At 48.5% G+C, this 18,892-nt stretch overlaps 1 protein-coding gene across 2 annotated transcripts in view; it reads left to right on the top strand.

Moving 5' to 3' along the window:
* Positions 1-18,892, top strand: part of arhgef6 (Rac/Cdc42 guanine nucleotide exchange factor (GEF) 6) — a 168,081-nt gene that overhangs the window by 20,876 nt on the left and 128,313 nt on the right. For both annotated transcript variants that reach the window (XM_060832383.1, XM_060832382.1), the window contains exon 2: positions 6,098-6,181. In XM_060832383.1, the coding sequence (XP_060688366.1) occupies positions 6,098-6,181 (84 nt within the window). The remainder of the gene's footprint in view (positions 1-6,097; positions 6,182-18,892) is intronic.

Below are 18,892 nucleotides of genomic sequence, written 5' to 3'. Positions count from 1 at the left end.
TCCATGAGCTGTAACATTACTCACATGCCTGTTGCATGGCACTTTATCCAATTCTTTTTGGAAGTCCATGTACATCTCCTGAACAGCATTGCCCTGATCCACCCCCCAAATTCCTCATCAGAAAGCTCTAGCAAGTTAAAAAAACACAATTTTCTCTTAGGAAACCCATGGTCATCATGGTGGTTAGCAATGAGCAGTCAAGGGGCGGACATTTTGCTATGAGGCATGGTACCATATCAATCTCACTTGTGACCAGTGACCGGTGATGTCGGTAGCAAACCCACTGTGTACCTCAACCTAATGGCTTTGTTTCAAAGTCTAAGGAGAGTCAAATCAAGGGAGACAGCTTTCAGTGAGGGTGTCCTGACATAGTAAGGACAGCTTCTGATACAGTCCAGGGATTTGTGCACGGTTAATCAACCCCTTGGGACAATTACAGTCTGCTACTCTTTACAAAGGGGTTAAGGAGCCAAATGTCTCACACTCTATCTCCCAGCTTGACTCAATCTGCTCATTTGTGGGGTGGGTTTTCCTCCTGGAATGAGAGAAAGGGAGGCAATAGGTGGGTGGCACAGCTGTTAATGTCAATAGAGAGAGGGGAAAATTGGTGTGATTCCTGAGCAAGTGAGTAAGAGTTGGTACGTGGTTAGTGGTAAGGGTTGGGGTGAGTGAGAGCAAGTGAGGGAAAATTTTGGAGGCAGTAGTGAGAGTGGTAGAGCATGAGCCTAAAAAGGTGGCTGCAGTGGCAGAGATTGAGTGAACATGAGGCAGCACTTACGCTGGGGGAGTGGAGAATGCCATTGTCCTTCTGCAGTGCTGGGCATTTCTGAAGGTGCCTGAGACTGCACTGACCCAGGTAGCAATCTCAGACCAGGCTGGCGTGGTCTTGTACTGTGGCCTTGTCTGCCTGTCATGTGGGAAAGAACAGCTCCCTTCTGGACAATAACATCCTCCAAGTCCCTGTGCACGAAGTTGGGCACTGATTCCTCCCGAAATACCATGTCCAGGGCAAACACCATGGCCTGTGCAGAGTGTCGCTGGGCAGACACTGCTAGAGTGGGTGCACGACTGCTCATTGTTGATGAAGGTCCTGATGAAGGGCTTTTGCCCGAAACGTCGATTCTCCTGCTCCTCGGTTGCTGCCTGACCTGCTGTGCTTCTCCAGCACTACACTCTTGACTCTAATCTCAGTCCTCATTTTCAGCACACAATAGATAGTGCTGACTCCAGGGATCTCAGAATATCTTGGCAGCGTAGAGGACATATGGCTACATGTCTCGTGGTCACCCATTCCCCCTCTCCCTGCATCTTCATCCACTGCAAAGGAGAGGGGTTGGTCTGTTTGAAATGGACTTCCTTCTGGATGTTGGAGGTTCTGCTTAGTTACAGTCTAAGCTTCCCAGTCTGTAGAAGCCAGCTGGGTTTGCTGAGGAACTTCTCATTTGTCACAAGGATATGGGATGAAGTTCAACTCCAGAGCCTTGAGTACTTAATAGGAGCCAGCAGTCTTGGGGTGCAGCACTGAGGGAGTACTACCCTGTTGGAGGTGCTGCTACTCAGATCGGATGCTAATCCAAGCTCCTTTCTACCCTCTCAGGTGGACCTATGGAAATCTCAAGGTCATGGAGAGGCATTGGATAGCCTAGGGCTGTTTTCCTGAGATCTGAGAGGGCATCCTGACTGAGGTGTATGAAGTAAAGAGGGGCTTAGATATGGCAGATAGGAAGAAACTGTCCCCTGAGTGAAGGGGTCAACCACCAAGGAGGCAGGTTTAAGTTCTGGTCGCCACATTACCAAAAGATGTGGATGCTTTGGAAAGGGTGCAGAGAAGGTCTATGAGGATGTTGCCTGGTATGGAAGGTGCTGGCTATGAAGAGAGGTTGAGTAGGTTAGGTTTGTTTTCATTAGAAAAAAGGAGATTGAGGGGGGACCTGATTGAGGTTTACAACATCATGAAGGGTATAGACAGGGTGGACAAGCTTTTTCCCAGGGTGAAGGATTCAATAACAAGAGGTCACGCTTTCAAGGTGAGAGGTGGAAAGTTTAAGGGGGATACACACGGCAAGTACTTCACACAGAGGGTGGTGGGCGTTTGGAACACGTTGCCAGCAGAGGTGGTAGAGGCAGGCACGGTAGATTCATTTAAGATGCATCTGGACAGATGCATGAGTAGGTGGGGAGCAGAGGGATACAGATGCTTAGGAATTGATTGACAGGTTGAGATGGTAGATTTGGATCAGGTCAGGCTTCGAGGGCCGAAGGGCCTGTTCCTGGGCTGTAAATTTTCTCTGCTCTTTGTAAAGGGGTTAAGTTCATTCAAGGCGGATATAGACAGATTTTTAATCAGTACAGGAATCAAGGGTTATGGGGGAAAGGCTGGAAAGGGGAGGTGAGGATTATCAGATCAACCACAATCTCATTGAATAGTGGGACAGATTCAGTAGGCTGGTCCTGTATCTCATGGCAGCCGGCCTAATAGGGGACTTAAGGAAGAACTCTTTCACCCAGTGAGTAGTATCTGTAACCCTCTGCCAAAAGTAGTTTCAGGAACCATCTGTTTTTGTTAATGTTGATTAAAGGATAAATATTTGCCAGGACAATGGATACAATTCTCCTGCTTTTTCAAAATCCTGCCTGAGGATATTTTACTTCCACCTCAGGTGGGAGATGAGGCACTAGATGAACATCTCATCTCAAAAATGACCTCTCTAAAATGCCCACTACCATATGTTAAACTGTGCTCAGGTCCTGGAGTGGGACCGGAACCCACAATGTTTTAACTTGGGAAAAGTGCAACCAACTGAGCCATGACGACCATGGAATCGGGGGATCGGGAGCAACAATTGAACAATGGAACAGGCTTGAGGGGCAGAATGGCCTCTTGGCATTCATTGATTGCTTTTTAATGAATTATTTTCTAAAAGTACAGGTGTGCCTGGACTTGGAAGGTGGGGTGTAGGGTGATAGTGAATGGGGATTGTGATGGTAGGGCAAAAGAATACTGGACAGTGAGGGTGACCCTGCCATCATGTGTGTGCCTGTAACACTATCTGACATCTGACTAACCAGACTATTTGTTGGATGTGGATCTTCAAAAGGGGATCTGTAATCAAGGCCCCTTCTTTACTCAGTAGAGTGATCTGGTGGGCTTTCCCACCATCTCTGAACTCCGCCCATCAGCCCATAATTGGCCAAAGGCCTGAGTTTGGGCAGGGGTGGTTCAGACCTTGCCTGTGCCCAACCCTCCTGTAAAGTTGTAGACAGGTTGGGGGGGGGGGGGGGAGGGGTGTATGTGGGCAGTGAAGGGACCATCAGGTTGGTGTGACAGATTCCCCCTGGACCTGTGACCCTGCCATCATGTGTGTGCCTGTAACACTATCTGACATCTGACTAACCAGACTATTTGTTGCACACAATTGGATTTTCCTTCAGTTATTAAAGTACTCTGCACGTTGGAAGATTCTGAAAGTTATTATTGTTCCTAGTTTTCACTGTGAAGATTGAAGCAATAAAAAAACCTGGAAGAACTGTGGATACTAGAAATCAGAAACAAAAACAAACATTGTTGGAAAAACTCAGCAGGTGTAGCAGTATCTCCAGAGAGAAAGCACAGCTAACATTTCAGGTCCAGTAACCCTTCCTCAGAACCTTCAAGGTTTCAGCAATACTTAGTAACCAGCTGAAGCAACTTAATTGGGATGGCACGGTGGCTCAGTGGTTAGCACTGCTGCCTCACAGCACCAGGGTCCCAGGTTCAATTCCAGCCTTGGGTGACTGTGTGGAATTTGCACATTCTCCCCGTGTCTGCATGGGGAATTCAGGTGAATTGGCCATGCTAAATTGCCCATAGCGTTAGGTGCATCAGTCAGAGGGAAATGGGTCTGGGTGGGTTTCTCTTCGGAGGGTTGGTGTGGACTTTGGGCCGAAGGGCCTGTTTCCACACTGTAGGGAAAACTAAACTAATTAGAAACGTTGCCATGGCCCCATAGGGCTACTCTCTTATTAAAGAGAGGGAGACGACTGGTGATGATTTGACCTGAGGGTCACCTTGTCTCGGGCAAAGGATGAGGTTGAAAAGGCAGGAGTCTCATGGTAACCTCAGCCAGCATGGGAATTGAACCCACACTGTTAACATCACCTTGCATTGCAAACCAGCTACTCAGCCAGCTCAACCTGCTCCTCATCTTCAAATAATTTTGGTTTTAGCTCAGTTTGCAACTCAGGAAAGTACTGAGGAAATTGTTGGAGCTGTGGGCTGACAAGTGCAGTTCCTGATCGACTTTTTCCCAGGGTCGTAAAAGAAGCGGCCAGAGAGAAAGTTGATGCAATGGTTTTAATTTTCCAAAATTCCCTTGATTTGGGGATAGTGGCATTGATTGGAAGCTAGCAAATGTAACTTAATTCAAAAAGGGAGACAGAAACTTCATCTATCATACTGAATATGTTAAAAGCTAATACTAACAAGATTACAATAGGGCACATGAATATGTTCAAAGTAATGGGCAGACTCAACAGGGTTTTGTGAAAGGGAGAATCATGTTTGACCAATCCTTTTGTGTTATTTGAGGTGGTAACACATGCTGGGAAAAGGGGGAACCAGTCTTCACTTAACATCCAGAATGCACTGATAAAATGCCACATCATATGTTATTGTGTAACACTGAAGTTCACGTAACGTGTTGGCATGGATAGAAGATTGACTGAAGGGGAGTGGATCACTGGGTACCAGCTCTGAGGGAATGGATCCTAGAAGTGGATCCCATGATTGTGGAGTGCATCCAGGTGATTAGCCTGGTGTTTGGGGGAGTGGATCCCAGTTCAGTCCTTTGTGGGTTGAGGCCGGATCCCTGGATAGGTGTGGGGGCGTGGATCCTGAGCTGGGTGGAGGTGGTGGGGTGAGTGGATCACAAGCTGGGTGCATGTGGATGTGGGGTAAGTGGATCCTGGGCTGGCTGGGGGTGGGGTAAGTGGATCCTAGGCTGGGTAGGGGTGAGTGGATGCCAGGCGGGGTGGGGGTGGGGGGAGTGGATTCCAAGCTGGGCGGGAGTGGGAGGTGGGGTGAATGGATCCCGGGCTGGGCGGGGGTAGGAGTGGGGGGGTCGGAGAGTGGATCCCGGGCTCGGTGGGAGTGGGGGGAGGGGTAAGTGGATCCCAGGCTGGGTGGGAGTGGGGGGGGTTGAGTGGATCCCGGGCTGGGTGGGGGCGGGGGGGTGAGTGGATCCCGGGCTGGGTGGGGGTTGGGGTGGGGTGAGTGGATCCTGGGCTGGGTGGGAGTGGGGGTGGAGGTGAGTGGATCCCGGGCTGGGGGGGGGTGGGCGAGTGGATCCCGGGCTGGGTGGGGGTGGTGGGCTGGGTGAGTGGATCCCGGGCTGGGTGAGTGGATCCCGGGCTGTGTGGGGGTGGGGGGGGGTGAGTGGATCCCGGGCTGTGTGGGAGTGGTGGTGGGGGGTGGTGAGTGGATCCCAGGCTGGGTGGGGTTGGGGGGAGGTGAGTGGATCCCGGGCTGGGTGGGGGTTGGGTGGGGTGAGTGGATCCCGGGCTAGGTGGGGTGAGTGGATCCCGCGCTGTGTGGGGGTGGGGGTTGGGGTGAGTGGATCCCGGGCTGGGGGGGTGAGTGGATCCCGCGCTGTGTGGGGGTGGGGTGAGTGGATCCCGGGCTGGGGGTGAGTGGATCCCGGGCTGGGTGGGGGGTGGGGTGAGTGGATCCCGGGCTGGGGGGGGGGGGTTGGGGTGAGTGGATCCCGGGCTGGGTGGGGGTGGGGGGTGGGGTGAGTGGATCCCGGGCTGGGTGGGGGTGGGGTGAGTGGATCCCGGGCTGGGGGGGTGTGAGTGGATCCCGGGCTGGGTGGGGGCGGTGTGTGTTGAGAGTGGATCCCGGATCCCGGAGGTTGGGGGGCGGGGAGGGTGTGGATCCGGCCGGGGATCGCGCGGTCAGAGCCGAGTCTGGGCGCCGCTCGCTGGAGCCGGGGAGCGGGCGGGATGTGAACGTGAGCCCGGGGATCGCGGCCTAAGGCCCAGGCCGCGGTGTGTCCGCGGTGCCCGGCCCCGCTCTCCCCCCCCCCCTCTCTGTCTCACTGTGTGTGTCCCTGTCCCTCAGGTGTGTCCGGAGCCCAGGACCGAGAGTGAAAGCTGCGCCAACATCCGCGAGTTCCTCAGGAGCTGCTCGGCCCTTCACCTGGAGGTCAGTCCCTCACCCCCACCCCCACCCCCACACTCACACTGGGGAGGGGGGTGGAAAGGGAGGGGTGGGGGTTGTTGTGGAGATGGGGTGGGGGTATGGATAATGGGAAGTGGGGGTGGGGGATGGTGTGGGGAGGGGATGTGGGGGAGGGGGATGTGGGGGAGGGGGATGTGGGGGTGGGGAGGGGGATGTGGGGGTGGGGGATGGTGTGGGGAGGGGATGTGGGTGTGGGGGTGGGTGGGGAGGGGGATGTGGGGGTGTGGGGAGGGGATGTGGGGGTGTGGGGAGGGGATGTGGGGGTGTGGGGAGGGGATGTGGGGGTGTGGGTGGGTGGGGAGGGGATGTGGGTGTGGGGGTGGGTGGGGAGGGGGATGTGGGGGTGTGGGGAGGGGATGTGGGGGTGTGGGGAGGGGATGTGGGGGTGGGGGATGGTGTGGGGAGGGGATGTGGGTGTGGGGGTGGGTGGGGAGGGGGGTGTGGGAGTGGGGTGGGGAGGGGGATGTGGGAGTGGGGGATGGTGTGGGGAGGGGTTGTGGGGGAGGGGGATGTGGGGGTGGGGAGGGGGATGTGGGGGTGGGGGTGGGGGATGGTGTGGGGAGGGGATGTGGGTGTGGGGGTGGGGGTGGGGGATGGTGTGGGGAGGGGATGTGGGTGTGGGGGTGGGTGGGGAGGGGGGTGTGGGGAGGGGATGTGGGGGTGGGGAGGGGGATGTGGGGGTGGGGGATGGTGTGGGGAGGGGATGTGGGTGTGGGTGTGGGTGGGGAGGGGGGTGTGGGAGTGGGGTGGGGAGGGGGATGTGGGAGTGGGGGATGGTGTGGGGAGGGGTTGTGGGGGTGGGTGGGGAGGGGGATGTGGGGGTGGGGTGGGGAGGGGGATGTGGGGAATGGGTGAGTATTATGGCCCTTTTAAAGTGAGGGTGGGAGGGACTGGGGCCAAATAGTTGTTCCTCTTGAAATTAGTCTTTCTCCATCTGCTTGTGTCTCATACTGCTGCTTTTATGTGGATTTTTATCAGAGGTTACAGCCCGACACTGTTAGCTACAGGTTTTTCCTTTTTAAATATCCTGGTAGACTATTTATTACGATCTATTGACAGTATTTGTATTTTCATTCCGTCTGTCTCTCAGTTGAGCTGTCTGAGCACTTTTACTTCCCTTGCCCCTTCGTTTTGCTGTCCAATACCAACATAATCCCTCTCAAACACTTCACTGACATCCCCATCTATTTTCACTTTGCAATGCTTGCATCCTGACCCTCGGGCAGCTCTGTTCCATCATCCTTGTACACTGTGTTGATGAGCTGCAATTACTGTTTCATTCGAATTGGAGCTGTGCTCTATATCCACAAGTTGCTTATCTTGTATGCTCTCCAGCTGTATCTGTTCCCTGCTTTGATCACTTTGTGTTCTCCAGTATTTGGACTCTGTTGAAGACAGCTTTAAACATAAGATTTCATTCATTAAATCCAAACACCAGTGCCTCAGCGATTACTGTTCCCAGCTCTAAATGAAACACTTTGTTACTGTCATTTGGAAATAAGATAAGCTAGTTTGTAAGGCCCAGTCATAGAGATGTATAGCACGGAAACAACCTGTCCATGCCTACCAGATATCCCAACCCAATCTAGTCCCACTTGCCAGCACCTGGCCCATATCCCTCCAAACCCTTCCTATTCATATACCCATCCAAATGCCTCTTAAATGTTGCAATTGTACCAGCCTCCACCACATCCTCTGGCAGCTCATTCCATACACGTACCACCCTCTGCATGAAAAAGTTGCCCCTCAGGTCTCTTTTATATCTTTCCCCTCTCACCCTAAACCTATGCCCTCTAGTTCTGGACTCCCTGATCTCATGGAAATGACTTTGTCTATTTATCCTATCCATGCCCCTCATGATTTTGTAAACCTCTATAAGGTCACCCCTCAGCCTCTGACGATCCAGGGAAAACAGCCCCACCCTGTTCAGACTCTCCCTATAGCTCAAATCCTCCAACCCTGGCAACGTCCTTGTAAATCTTTTCTGAACCCTTTCAAGTTTCACAACATCTTTCTGATAGGAAGGAGACCAGAATTGCATGCAATATCCCAACAGTGGCCTAACCAATGTCCTGTACAGCTGCAACATGACCTCCCAACTCTTGTACTCAATAGGCTGACCAATAAAGGAAAGCATACCAAATGCCTTCTTCACTATCCCATCTACCTACGACTCAATTTTCAAGGAGCTATGAACCTGCACTCCAAGACCTCTTTGTTCAGCAACACTCCCTAGAACCTTACCATTAAGTGTATAAGTCCTGCTAAGATTTGCTTTCTCAAAATGCAGCACCTCGCATTTATCAAAATTAAACTCCATCTGCCACATCTTAGCCCATTGGCCCATCTGGTCAAGATCCTGTTGTAATCTGAGGTAACCCTCTTTGCTGTCCACTACAGCATGTTTGGTGTCATCTGCAAACTTACTAACTGTACCTCTTATGCTCTCATCCAAATCATTTATGTAAATGACAAAAAGTAGAGTACCCAGCACCGATCCTTGTGGCACTCCACTGGTTACAGGCCTCCAGTCTGATAAACAACCCTCCACCACCACCCTCTGTCTTCTACATTTGAGCCAGTTCTGTATCTAAAATGGCTAGTTCTCCCTGTAGTCTGTGAGATCTAACCTTGCTAATCAGTCTCCCATGGGGAACCTTGTCGAACGCCTTACTGAAGTCCATATAGATCACATCTACTACTCTGCCCTCATCAATCCTCTTTGTTACTTCAAAAAACTCAATCAACTTCATGAAATATGATTTCCCACATACAAACTATCCCCAATCAGTCCTTGCCTTTCCAAATACATGTACATCCTGTCCCTCAGGATTCCCTCCAACAACTTGCCCGCCACCGACGTCAGGCTCACTGGTCTATAGTTCCCTGGCTTGTCCTTACCACCCTTCTTAAACAGTGGCACCACGTTTGCCAGCCTCCAGTCTTCCGGCACCTCACCTGTGACTATCGATGATACAAATATCTCAGCAAGAGGCCCAGCAATCACTTCTCTAGCTTCCCACAGAGTTCTGGGGTACACCTGATCAGGTCCTGGGGATTTATCCACCTTTAACTGTTTCAAGACATCCAGCACTTCCTCCTCTGTAATATGGACATTTTGCAAGATGTCACCATCTATTTCCCTACAGTCTATATCTTCCATATCCTTTTCCACAGTAAATACTGATGCAAAATATTCATTTAGTATCTCCCCCATTTTCTGTGGCTCCACACAAAGGCCGCCTTGCTGATCTTTGAGGGGCCCTATTCTCTCTCTCGTTACCCTTTTGTCCTTAATATATTTGTAAAACCCCTCTGGATTCTCCTTAATTCTATTTGGCAAAGCTATCTCATGTCCCTGTTTTGCCCTCCTGATTTCCCTCTTAAGTATACTCCTACTGCCTTTATACTCTTCTAAGGATTCACTCGATCTATCCTGTCTGTACCTGACATATGCTTCCTTCTTTGTCTTAACCAAACCCTCAATTTCTTTAGTCATCCAGCATTCCCCATACCCACCAGCCTTCCCTTTCACCCTGACAGGAATATACTTCCTCTGGATTCTTGTTATCTCATTTCTGAAGGCTTCCCATTTTCCAGCCGTCCCTTTACCTGCGAATATCTGCCTCCAATCAGCTTTTGAAAGTTCTTGCCTAATACCGTCAAAATTGGCCTTTGTCCAATTTAGAACTTCAAATGTTGGATCTGGTCTATCCTTTTCCATCACGATTATAAAACGAATAGAATTATGGTCGCTGGCCCCAAAGTGCTCCCCCACTGACACCGCAGTCACCTGCCCTGCCTTATTTCCCAAGAGTAGGTCAAGTTTTGCACCTTCTCTAGTCGGTACATCCACATACTGAATCAGAAAATTGTCTTGTACACATTCTTCACATCAGTGATGAACATTCACTGAGATCTTGACTTAATGTGAATCACATTGATTAACAGTAAGAAGTGGAACATTGGGTTTTAATAATTTAACTCTCAGTTCTTGATTTCAAAATAATAAATGACGCAATGCTTGCTAAGATTGTAACATCAGGTTCCCCATTTCCCCAGCAGCCCCTGCATGTTCACTTGCATGTGAGGTGAACTGCCCTATTGCTGTATAACAGACTTAGGCCATCCATGACTGCAGGATGTCCTAAAGCATGGTACAAAATAGAGTACTTTTGAAGTATAAAGTCGTGAGTGTAGTACTGGAAAAAGCACAGCGGGTCAGGCAGCATCCAAGGAACAGGAGAATTGACGTTTCGGGCATAAGCCCTTCATCAGGGCCCTGATGAAGAGCTTATGCCTGAAGCATCAATTCTTCTGTTCTTCAGAATGCTGCCTGATCTGCTGTACTTTTCCAGCATTACACTCTTGACTCTGATCTCCAGCATCTGCAGTCCTCCCTTTCTCCAACTTTTGAAGTGTAGCTGTTGATGGGGTATTGACAATCTGGCAGCCAAGTTACACACAGAAACCTCCCACAAATAGCTGCTCTTATACAGTCCTTCAGGATTAGAGGGTGACTTGTTGCTACTGTGGCTCAGAGGTTCTGAGGAGAGTAATGTCCATTCTGTGATGCTGTGTGGGGGGTGGGCACTGTTTGTCAATGTCTCGTTTGGAGGCGTGTGTGCTTTGTCTGAACCTTAAATCATCCTTTGCATCTTTTGGTGAAGCCCTGTGGTATCTTTGATGCCTTCTTTGTTTTGGTCAGTAACAAGCCGGGGACTCCTGTAAGTTGGCGGTGTGGTTTGACATTGAGCAATGCTCTGAGGGCGTCCCTAAAATGTTTTTGCCATTCTTCCAGGAGTCTTCTCTTTCGACCAAGTTTCAAGTACAGCAGTTGCTTTGGGAGTCTGGTGTCAGGAACTTTAACAACATGTCTCTGCCATTGGGGTGGTTTTGATGCTTGGCATGTTGGCTTGGGAGAGGCCACTGCAGTCCGATGGCCTTTCTTGCCACTGAGTTTGTAGGATGTTGCAAAAGCTTTTGGAAGCAACGAGATCAAGGCATCTCAATAAACCAGCGCCTCAGTCTCTGGTTTTAGATCCTGGTCCTCAAATACTCTTTTCCTTAATCAATTGAAATCTCCCAGAAATGGGACCAGACAATCTCACTCATGGTATGGGTTACATGATACATATTGGTCAGAACATTGGAGAACTCACCCATTCATCATTGGAATATTGAGGATAGGAGTTTTGACAGCCAGCTGTGAAACAAATTTCATGGAAAGATAAAGTATAATTGACAATGAAACAGAGTCAGCTTGGATTTTATCTTCCAGTCCCTGGAATCAACAATCTCACAACATGATCTATGCCCGCACCAAAACCAAAAGTTTCTTTATTTATTCTCTCCTATTCCTGTATTAGTTTAATGCCTTGTTTATATTCACCTGTTGGTATCCCGTGCTCAGGGAAATTCGAACCAAGTTAATGCATTTGCTTTCAAGTAACATTCTGTGGTCTGTTGTACAGTAACCTCCCCAGGGCCAATATTTGTTCAAAGAACATGGGTATTCTTGGCTAGGTCAGCATTTGCCACCATCCCAAATTTCCTTTGACAGCATGGTGCTGAGCCATTTTTTTGAATGAATGCAGGCCATGTGGTATAGATAGGGAAGGGACTCCATGGTATTGACCCAATGACTGTGAAGGAACGACAGTATAGTTCCACGTCAGTGGTGATGGTGTTCCCATGTATCTGCTGCCCTTGTCCTTCCAGATGTCATGATCATGGGTTTGAAAGGTACTGTCAAAGGGACCTTGGGGAATTTCTACAGTGTATCTTGTACACACTGCTGCTACTGAGCATGATGGTGGAGAGAGTGAATGTTTGTGGAGTGATGCCAATACTGTTTTGTTCTGGGTGATGTCAGACTTTTTGAGTGTTAGAGCTGCAGATATCTAGGCAAATGGGGAGTATTCCCTCACACTCCTGATCTGTGTCTTGAAAATGCTGGTCAGGCTTCGGGGAGTCAGGAGGAGAGTTACTTGCTGCAGGATGTATAGCCTCTGCCCTGCTCTTGTAACCACTATGTTTATGTGGTGAGTCCAGTTGAGTTTCTGGTCAATGATAATTCCTGGGATGTTGATGGTGGAGGACTCAGTGATGGTAACACCATTGAATGTCAAGGGGCAATGGCTAGATTGTCTCTTATTTGAAGGATAAAAAATGAGGTCTGCAGATGCTGGAGATCACAGTTGAAAATGTGTTGCTGGTTAAAGGACAGCAGGTCAGGCAGCATCCAAGGAACAGGAAATTCGACGTTTCGGGCATAAGCCCTTCATCAGGAATGAGGAGAGTGTGCCAAGCAGGCTAAGATAAAAGGTAGGGAGGAGGGACTTGGGGGAGGGGCGATGGAGATGTGATAGGTGGAAGGAGGTCAAGGTGAGGGTGATAGGCCGGAGTGGGGTGGGGGCGGAGAGGTCAGGAAGAGGATTGCAGGTTAGGAGGGCGGTGCTGAGTTGAGGGAACCGACTGAGACAAGGTGGGGGGAGGGGAAATGAGGAAACTGGAGAAATCTGAGTTCATCCCTTGTGGTTGGAGGGTTCCCAGGCGGAAGATGAGGCGCTCTTCCTCCAGCCGTCGTGTTGTTATGTTCTGGCGATGGAGGAGTCCAAGGACCTGCATGTCCTTGGTGGAGTGGGAGGGAGAGTTAAAGTGTTGAGCCACGGGGTGGTTGGGTTGGTTGGTCCGGGCATCCCTGAGGTGTTCTCTGAAGCGTTCCGCAAGTAAGCGGCCCATCTCCCCAATATAGAGGAGGCCACATTGGGTGCAACGGATGCAATAGATGATGTGTGTGGAGGTACAGGTGAACTTGTGGCGGATATGGAGGGAAATATATCCCTGGTGGTGGGGTGCGTTTTTATATTTCCCTCCCCTCCCCTATCAGCGTTCCGCAAAGACCACTCCCTTCGTGACTCCCTCGTCAGATCCACACCCCCCACCAACCCAAGCTCCACTCCCGGCACCTTCCCCTGCAACCGCAGGAAATGTAAACCTTGCGCCCACACCTCCTCCCTCACTTCCCTCCAAGGCCCCAAGGGATCCTTCCATATTCGCCACAAGTTCACCTGTACCTCCACACACATCATCTATTGCATCATCAGAGAACACCTCAGGGACACCCGGACCAACCAACCCAACCACCCCGTGGCTCAACACTTTAACTCTCCCTCCCACTCCACCGAGGACATGCAGGTCCTTGGACTCCTCCACCGGCAGAACATAACAACACGACGGCTGGAGGAGGAGCGCCTCATCTTCCGCCTGGGAACCCTCCAACCACAAGGGATGAACTCATTTCTCCAGTTTCCTCATTTCCCCTCCCCCCACCTTGTCTCAGTCGGTTCCCTCAACTCAGCACCGCCCTCCTAACCTGCAATCTTCTTCCTGACCTCTCCGCCCCCACCCCACTCCGGCCTATCACCCTCACCTTAACCTCCTTCCACCTATCCCACCTCCATCGCCCCTCCCCCTAGTCCCTTCTCCCTACCTTTTATCTTAGCCTGCTTGGCACACTCTCCTCATTCCTGATGAAGGGCTTATGCCCGAAACGTCGAATTTCCTATTCCTTGGATGCTGCCTGACCTGCTGTCCTTTAACCAGCAACACATTTTTAACTCTTATTTGAAGGAGATGGTTATTGCCTGGCACGTGAACTGCTTCAGAATTTGAGGAGTCGTGAAGATGCTGAACATTGTGCAATAATCAACAAACATCCCCACTTCTGATGGAGGGAAGGTCATTGAAGTAGCTGAAGATGGTTGGGCCTAGGACACTACCCTGAGGAACTCCTGCAGAGATGTTCTGGAGCTAAGACTGACCTCCAACAACCACAACCATCTTCCTATGTGTCAGCTATGACTCTAATCAGTGGAGAGTTTTCCCTTTGATTCCACTTTGCGAGAGCCCCTGAATGCTGCGGTCTCTCACATGATTTACATGTTAGGGCAATATTAAAATAGGTGAAGTTTTCGCAAGAGTTAAATCTTTGTGAGGATTTTTTCATTTTTTTGTGAATTTATTTTTGTGTATCCTTTCCCCTGCCCGTTGGATAACCTGATACTGAAGCCCTCAGCCTCTGATTTCAATTATTCTGCTGTTTTCCACTGGCTCCCACCCTTGAGTGAATCTTGGAATATTCAAGACTTAAACATTGTGTTCCCATCAGGTTGTGCTCACCTTCATCCCTGTACTTTGCTACCTATATCAAGTCTCACTCTGACAGTGCCTTCATGTTAAGCTTTGCCTCCTTGTTGCAAAATAGTTTGTGGCCTCTTTACCTCCTCTCCATCTCCTCAATCCCACCCAGCTCTCACTGCTCCACATTGAGCCTCCTGTGCTTTGTCAGTTTTTACTATTAGTGGCCTGCCTTTAGCGACCTGAGTCCGAACCTCTGGAATTTCCTCTCCAACCTTCTCCGCCTCTCAACCTCGCACTCCTTTGAAATATTCTTGAAAACCTCCCTACTTATTGAAGGTTTTTGACATCTGTCTTATGCAACCTACAGAACTCGATGTCACTTTAGTCACTGCTTGGTATGTTTGAGATGCTATAAAAACTGAAGTTATTCTTAAAATGGTGGGGGGTAGTTTTAAAGTGGTAAGTGAGAGGAGTAGGCTGGGGTCACTCAGTAACCCAACATCCATTCTGAGCCAGGTGGGCACGATCTGACTGTGGAGTAAAATATTTATTTTCTTGGAAAATTTTTGAAGGGAAATCTTGTCTTGTACTTGGCAAATTTACTGCTGTTCAGGAAGGATTCTCGATTTTTAAGTCGTGTTCGAAGGTTGTTATTCAAATGGAGTTTTTATGTGTTTCTGGTGACAAGCTGTAAGTCTTATTAAAGTTGTCTGTGATTCTGTATAAATGATATGGTCCTGGGATGTGGGCAGTTCTTGGGAGGTGCTCTAACTTACACAACTGTCACAAACTGAAACTATATACGTACTACCAGCAAATGTACAGTATGGGATAAGGTTGGCAGTATAAACTACAGTTTCATGTGACTGCTGTGGGTTATTAATTGTGTTATCTAATCCCCTCAATTATTCGCTCCTGTGTCTATTATTAATGCAAAGTATCTGTATTTGTATTATTAATAGAAAGTACTTCTAGAGAGCAGGAATAAAGAGCTAAGTTTAGGCAGCATTTATTAAAGAGACTGTTTCTGCTTATTGATCATTTTCAGACATTCTTGCCTCCTGGAAGATGGTTAATTTGAGAATTTAGTCTGTAATCTAGTTTGTCACTGTTCCAGTACTAAGAGAATTCCAAAAATAAAAGCAAACTACCGCGGAAGCTGGAAATTTAAAACAAACAGTGAATGCTGGAGAAACTGAGCAGGTCTGGCATCTCTGGAGAGAGAAACAGCTAACGTTTCGAGTCTGATGTCACTTCTAGGTGTGTGTGGCCTGAATGGGAGCCAGTGCTTGAAGTGGATCTGATCAGAACTAGGCGCATTGTTCACAGTGGGGTGTGATCACAACATTGTAGAAATTAAAGTAAAACAACTGCAGATGCTGGAAATCTGAAACAAATTGCTGGAGAAACCCTGCAGGTCTGGTAGCATCTGTGGAGAGAAAGCAGAGATCTGATGAAAGATTACTGGACCTGAAATATTAACTCTGCTTTCTCTCCACAAATGCTGCCAAATCTGCAGAGTTTCTCCAATTTCAGTTACTGTGCTTGTGGAGATTACCGTGCTGTGCATTCTGACTTTTGAATGGGTAATCTAGCGTCTGTGGGATTTGTTGTGAATCGTCACATTTCAGTTGTTTGTGCACAGACCAGTTAGGGGTGTCTGTGAGAGACTAGGGGTAAGATATTGTGTTTTCCTGTCTACCAGCTCATGCCAAGTTTGTATTTATTTTTAGGTGATAACGATGTTTTCACTTCAGAAGCATATAATTGTCTATGAAGTGCTTTGGAACATGAGTCTACAGATGATGCTAAATAAATGCAGGTCTTTCTTTCTGAATGCATTTGCCTGGATCAGGCTCCAGTATTGGATGAAGACAGTGAGCACTGGCCTGGAGGAGCTGAGTGATATAGTTGATCTTACCGAGGCTGTGCTCTGTTTTGTAGTTACTGTGTAGCAGCAGCAATCTCCCTGTAATCCTTCAGTCCTGTTTCACTCTCCTGGGTTCTCTTTACTCTCGAGATGTCTAGTTTCATGTAGAATTCTCTCTGGGACGTCTCGCTTCTTTTTCAGAGCAGCTGTCATGTCTCTCTCTTCCAGATATATTTTTAAATATTTAGGACAGTATTTTGGAATGTAAACCATCCCAGTGTGTGCACCTTGAATTGACAGGGAATACTACAAACCGACAGAACTGGACTCCTCAGGTAACAGCTTCTTTTGAATTAGTTTACACATAGATACATGGGATTGAAGGTGACTTAGTGGTTTGAATCAGAAACTGGCTAGCTGAAAGAAGACAGGGTGGTGGTTGATGGGAAATGTTCATCCTGGAGCTCAGTTACCAGTGGTGTGCTGCACTGATCTGATGTGGGGCCACTGCTGTTTGTCATTTTTATAAATGATCTAGATGTGAGTGTAGAAGGATGGGTTAATAAATTTGCAGATGACACTAAGGTAGGCAGAGTTGCGGCTAGTGCCGAAGGATGTCAGAGGTTACAGAGGGACATAGATAAGATGCAGAGCTGGGCTGAGAAGTGACAAATGGAGTTTAATGTGGAAAAGTGTGAGGTAGTTCACTTTGGAAGAAGTAACAGGAATGCAGAGTACTGGGCTAATGGTAAAATTCTTGGCAGTGTAGATGAACAGAGAGATCTTGGTGTCAAAGTGCATAAATCCCTGAAAATTGCCACCCAGATTGATAGAGTTGTTAAGAAGGCATACGGTGCGTCAGCGTTTATTGGTAGGGGGATTGAGTTTCAGAGCCATGAGATCATGCTGCAGCTGTACAAGGCACTGGTAAGGCCACACCTGGAGTATTGCGTAGTTCTAGTCACTGCATCATAGGAAGGATGTGGAAGCTTTGGAAAGGGTTCAGAGGAGATTTACTAGGATGTTGCCTGGTATGGAAGGAATATCTTTTGGGAAAAGGCTGAGGGCCTTGAGGCTGGTTCTTGTTGGAGAGAAGAATGTTGAGAGGTGACTTAATCAAGACCTAAAAGATAATCAAAGGGTTAAAATGGGCAGACAGTGAGCGAGCCTTTTTCCTTGGATGGGTGAAGGCTAACATGAGGGGGCAAAGCTTTAAATTGAGGGGTGATAGATTTAGGACAGAAATGAGGGGTAGGTTCGTTACTTGGAGAGCAGTAAGAACGTGAAACGCCCTGCCTGCAACAGTAGTAGACCTGCCGACATGAAGGGCATTTAACTGGAGAGTGGATAAACATATGGATCATAGTGGAAGAGTGTAGGTTAGGTGGGCATCAGATTAATTTCACAGGTTGACGCAACATTGAGGGCTGAATGGCCTGTGCTGTAACATTCTATGTAGATACAAATCTGTATAGGAAGATAGCTGGAGAGGATGTGAGGTGCAGTTTGATCAGGCTGGACCCTGTGGTTAGACACTCTGACATTGGCAGCTCCTGGCTGGGCAGTTATACCAGAATGGGGCATGGTCAGAACTGTCAACCTCTCAGGAAGTGGGGAGCCAAGTAACTTGTGTTGTATGGCTAGCCCAGTGGGAAAAGTGTACTTCAGTCCTGACCCAATTTAAAAATCAAACTGAAGAACTTCAATCCTTTCACACTTTAACTGTGCTCATATAACTTTCTTGTAGATATTTGTCGCATTTTATCCAGAGTGAGTTATTATCTTGGAGCAAAGCACAGTTGAAAACATTTGCTGTCTTTACCAAATATAATTTGTTGTGATGTTGCATCTATAACGAGCTAATTGTAGCCGCAAGTAAAGGGAAGTGTTGATCAGGTTGGATCTCTTTATCTTCCTTTCTGAGAGAAGACTGAAGGATAACTTGATTGAGGTCTTTATCGGCAGTGACTGTTATTTGATTTACTATTATCACATGTACCTTGGTACTGTGAAAAGTTTTGTTTTGTGTGCAGTACAGGCAGATCAGTGTGTGAGGGTCATAGGATAGAACGAGGAATATAGTGTTACAGCTGCAGAGAAGATGCACAAAGTAAGATCAATGTTAAATTAAACATTTAAGAGGTCCATTCAGGAGACTAATTGTAGTGGGGAAGAAGCTGTTTGTGGTATGTGTGTTTAAGCTCTTGTATCTTTTGCCTGACGGAAGAGGTTGGAAGAGATTATTACCGAAGTGGGAGGATCTTTGACATTGGCTGCTTTCCCGAGGCAGTGGGAAGTATGCATGGAAGGTTGGATTGTCTGATGGACTGAACTGTGTTCACAACTCTCTGTAGTTTCTTCCGGTTCTGGGCAGAGCAGTTGCCATACCAAGCCGTGATGCATCTGGATAGAATGCCTTGTATGGTGCATTTACTAAAAATTGGCAAGTCTTTAAGGACATGACAAATTTCCTTAGGGAGTAGAGACATTGTTGTGCTTTCTTGTGCAATATGGATGGTGTGATGCAGCTTGATGGCCACATTGTCACCCATCAATGCTCCTGAGCTTCAGGGAGAGTTTCAGAGTGTTTTCTTTGACCACACCCTGGAACACTGACCATTTGAGAGTCGAAATGACAGATCTTAACCTGGGAACTGCTG

The sequence above is a fragment of the Hemiscyllium ocellatum genome, chromosome 11, assembly GCF_020745735.1.
Source record: "Hemiscyllium ocellatum isolate sHemOce1 chromosome 11, sHemOce1.pat.X.cur, whole genome shotgun sequence".
NCBI lineage: Eukaryota > Metazoa > Chordata > Chondrichthyes > Orectolobiformes > Hemiscylliidae > Hemiscyllium > Hemiscyllium ocellatum.
Note: the sequence above shows the minus strand (reverse complement) of the source record. Positions and strands in the feature narration are given on the sequence as shown.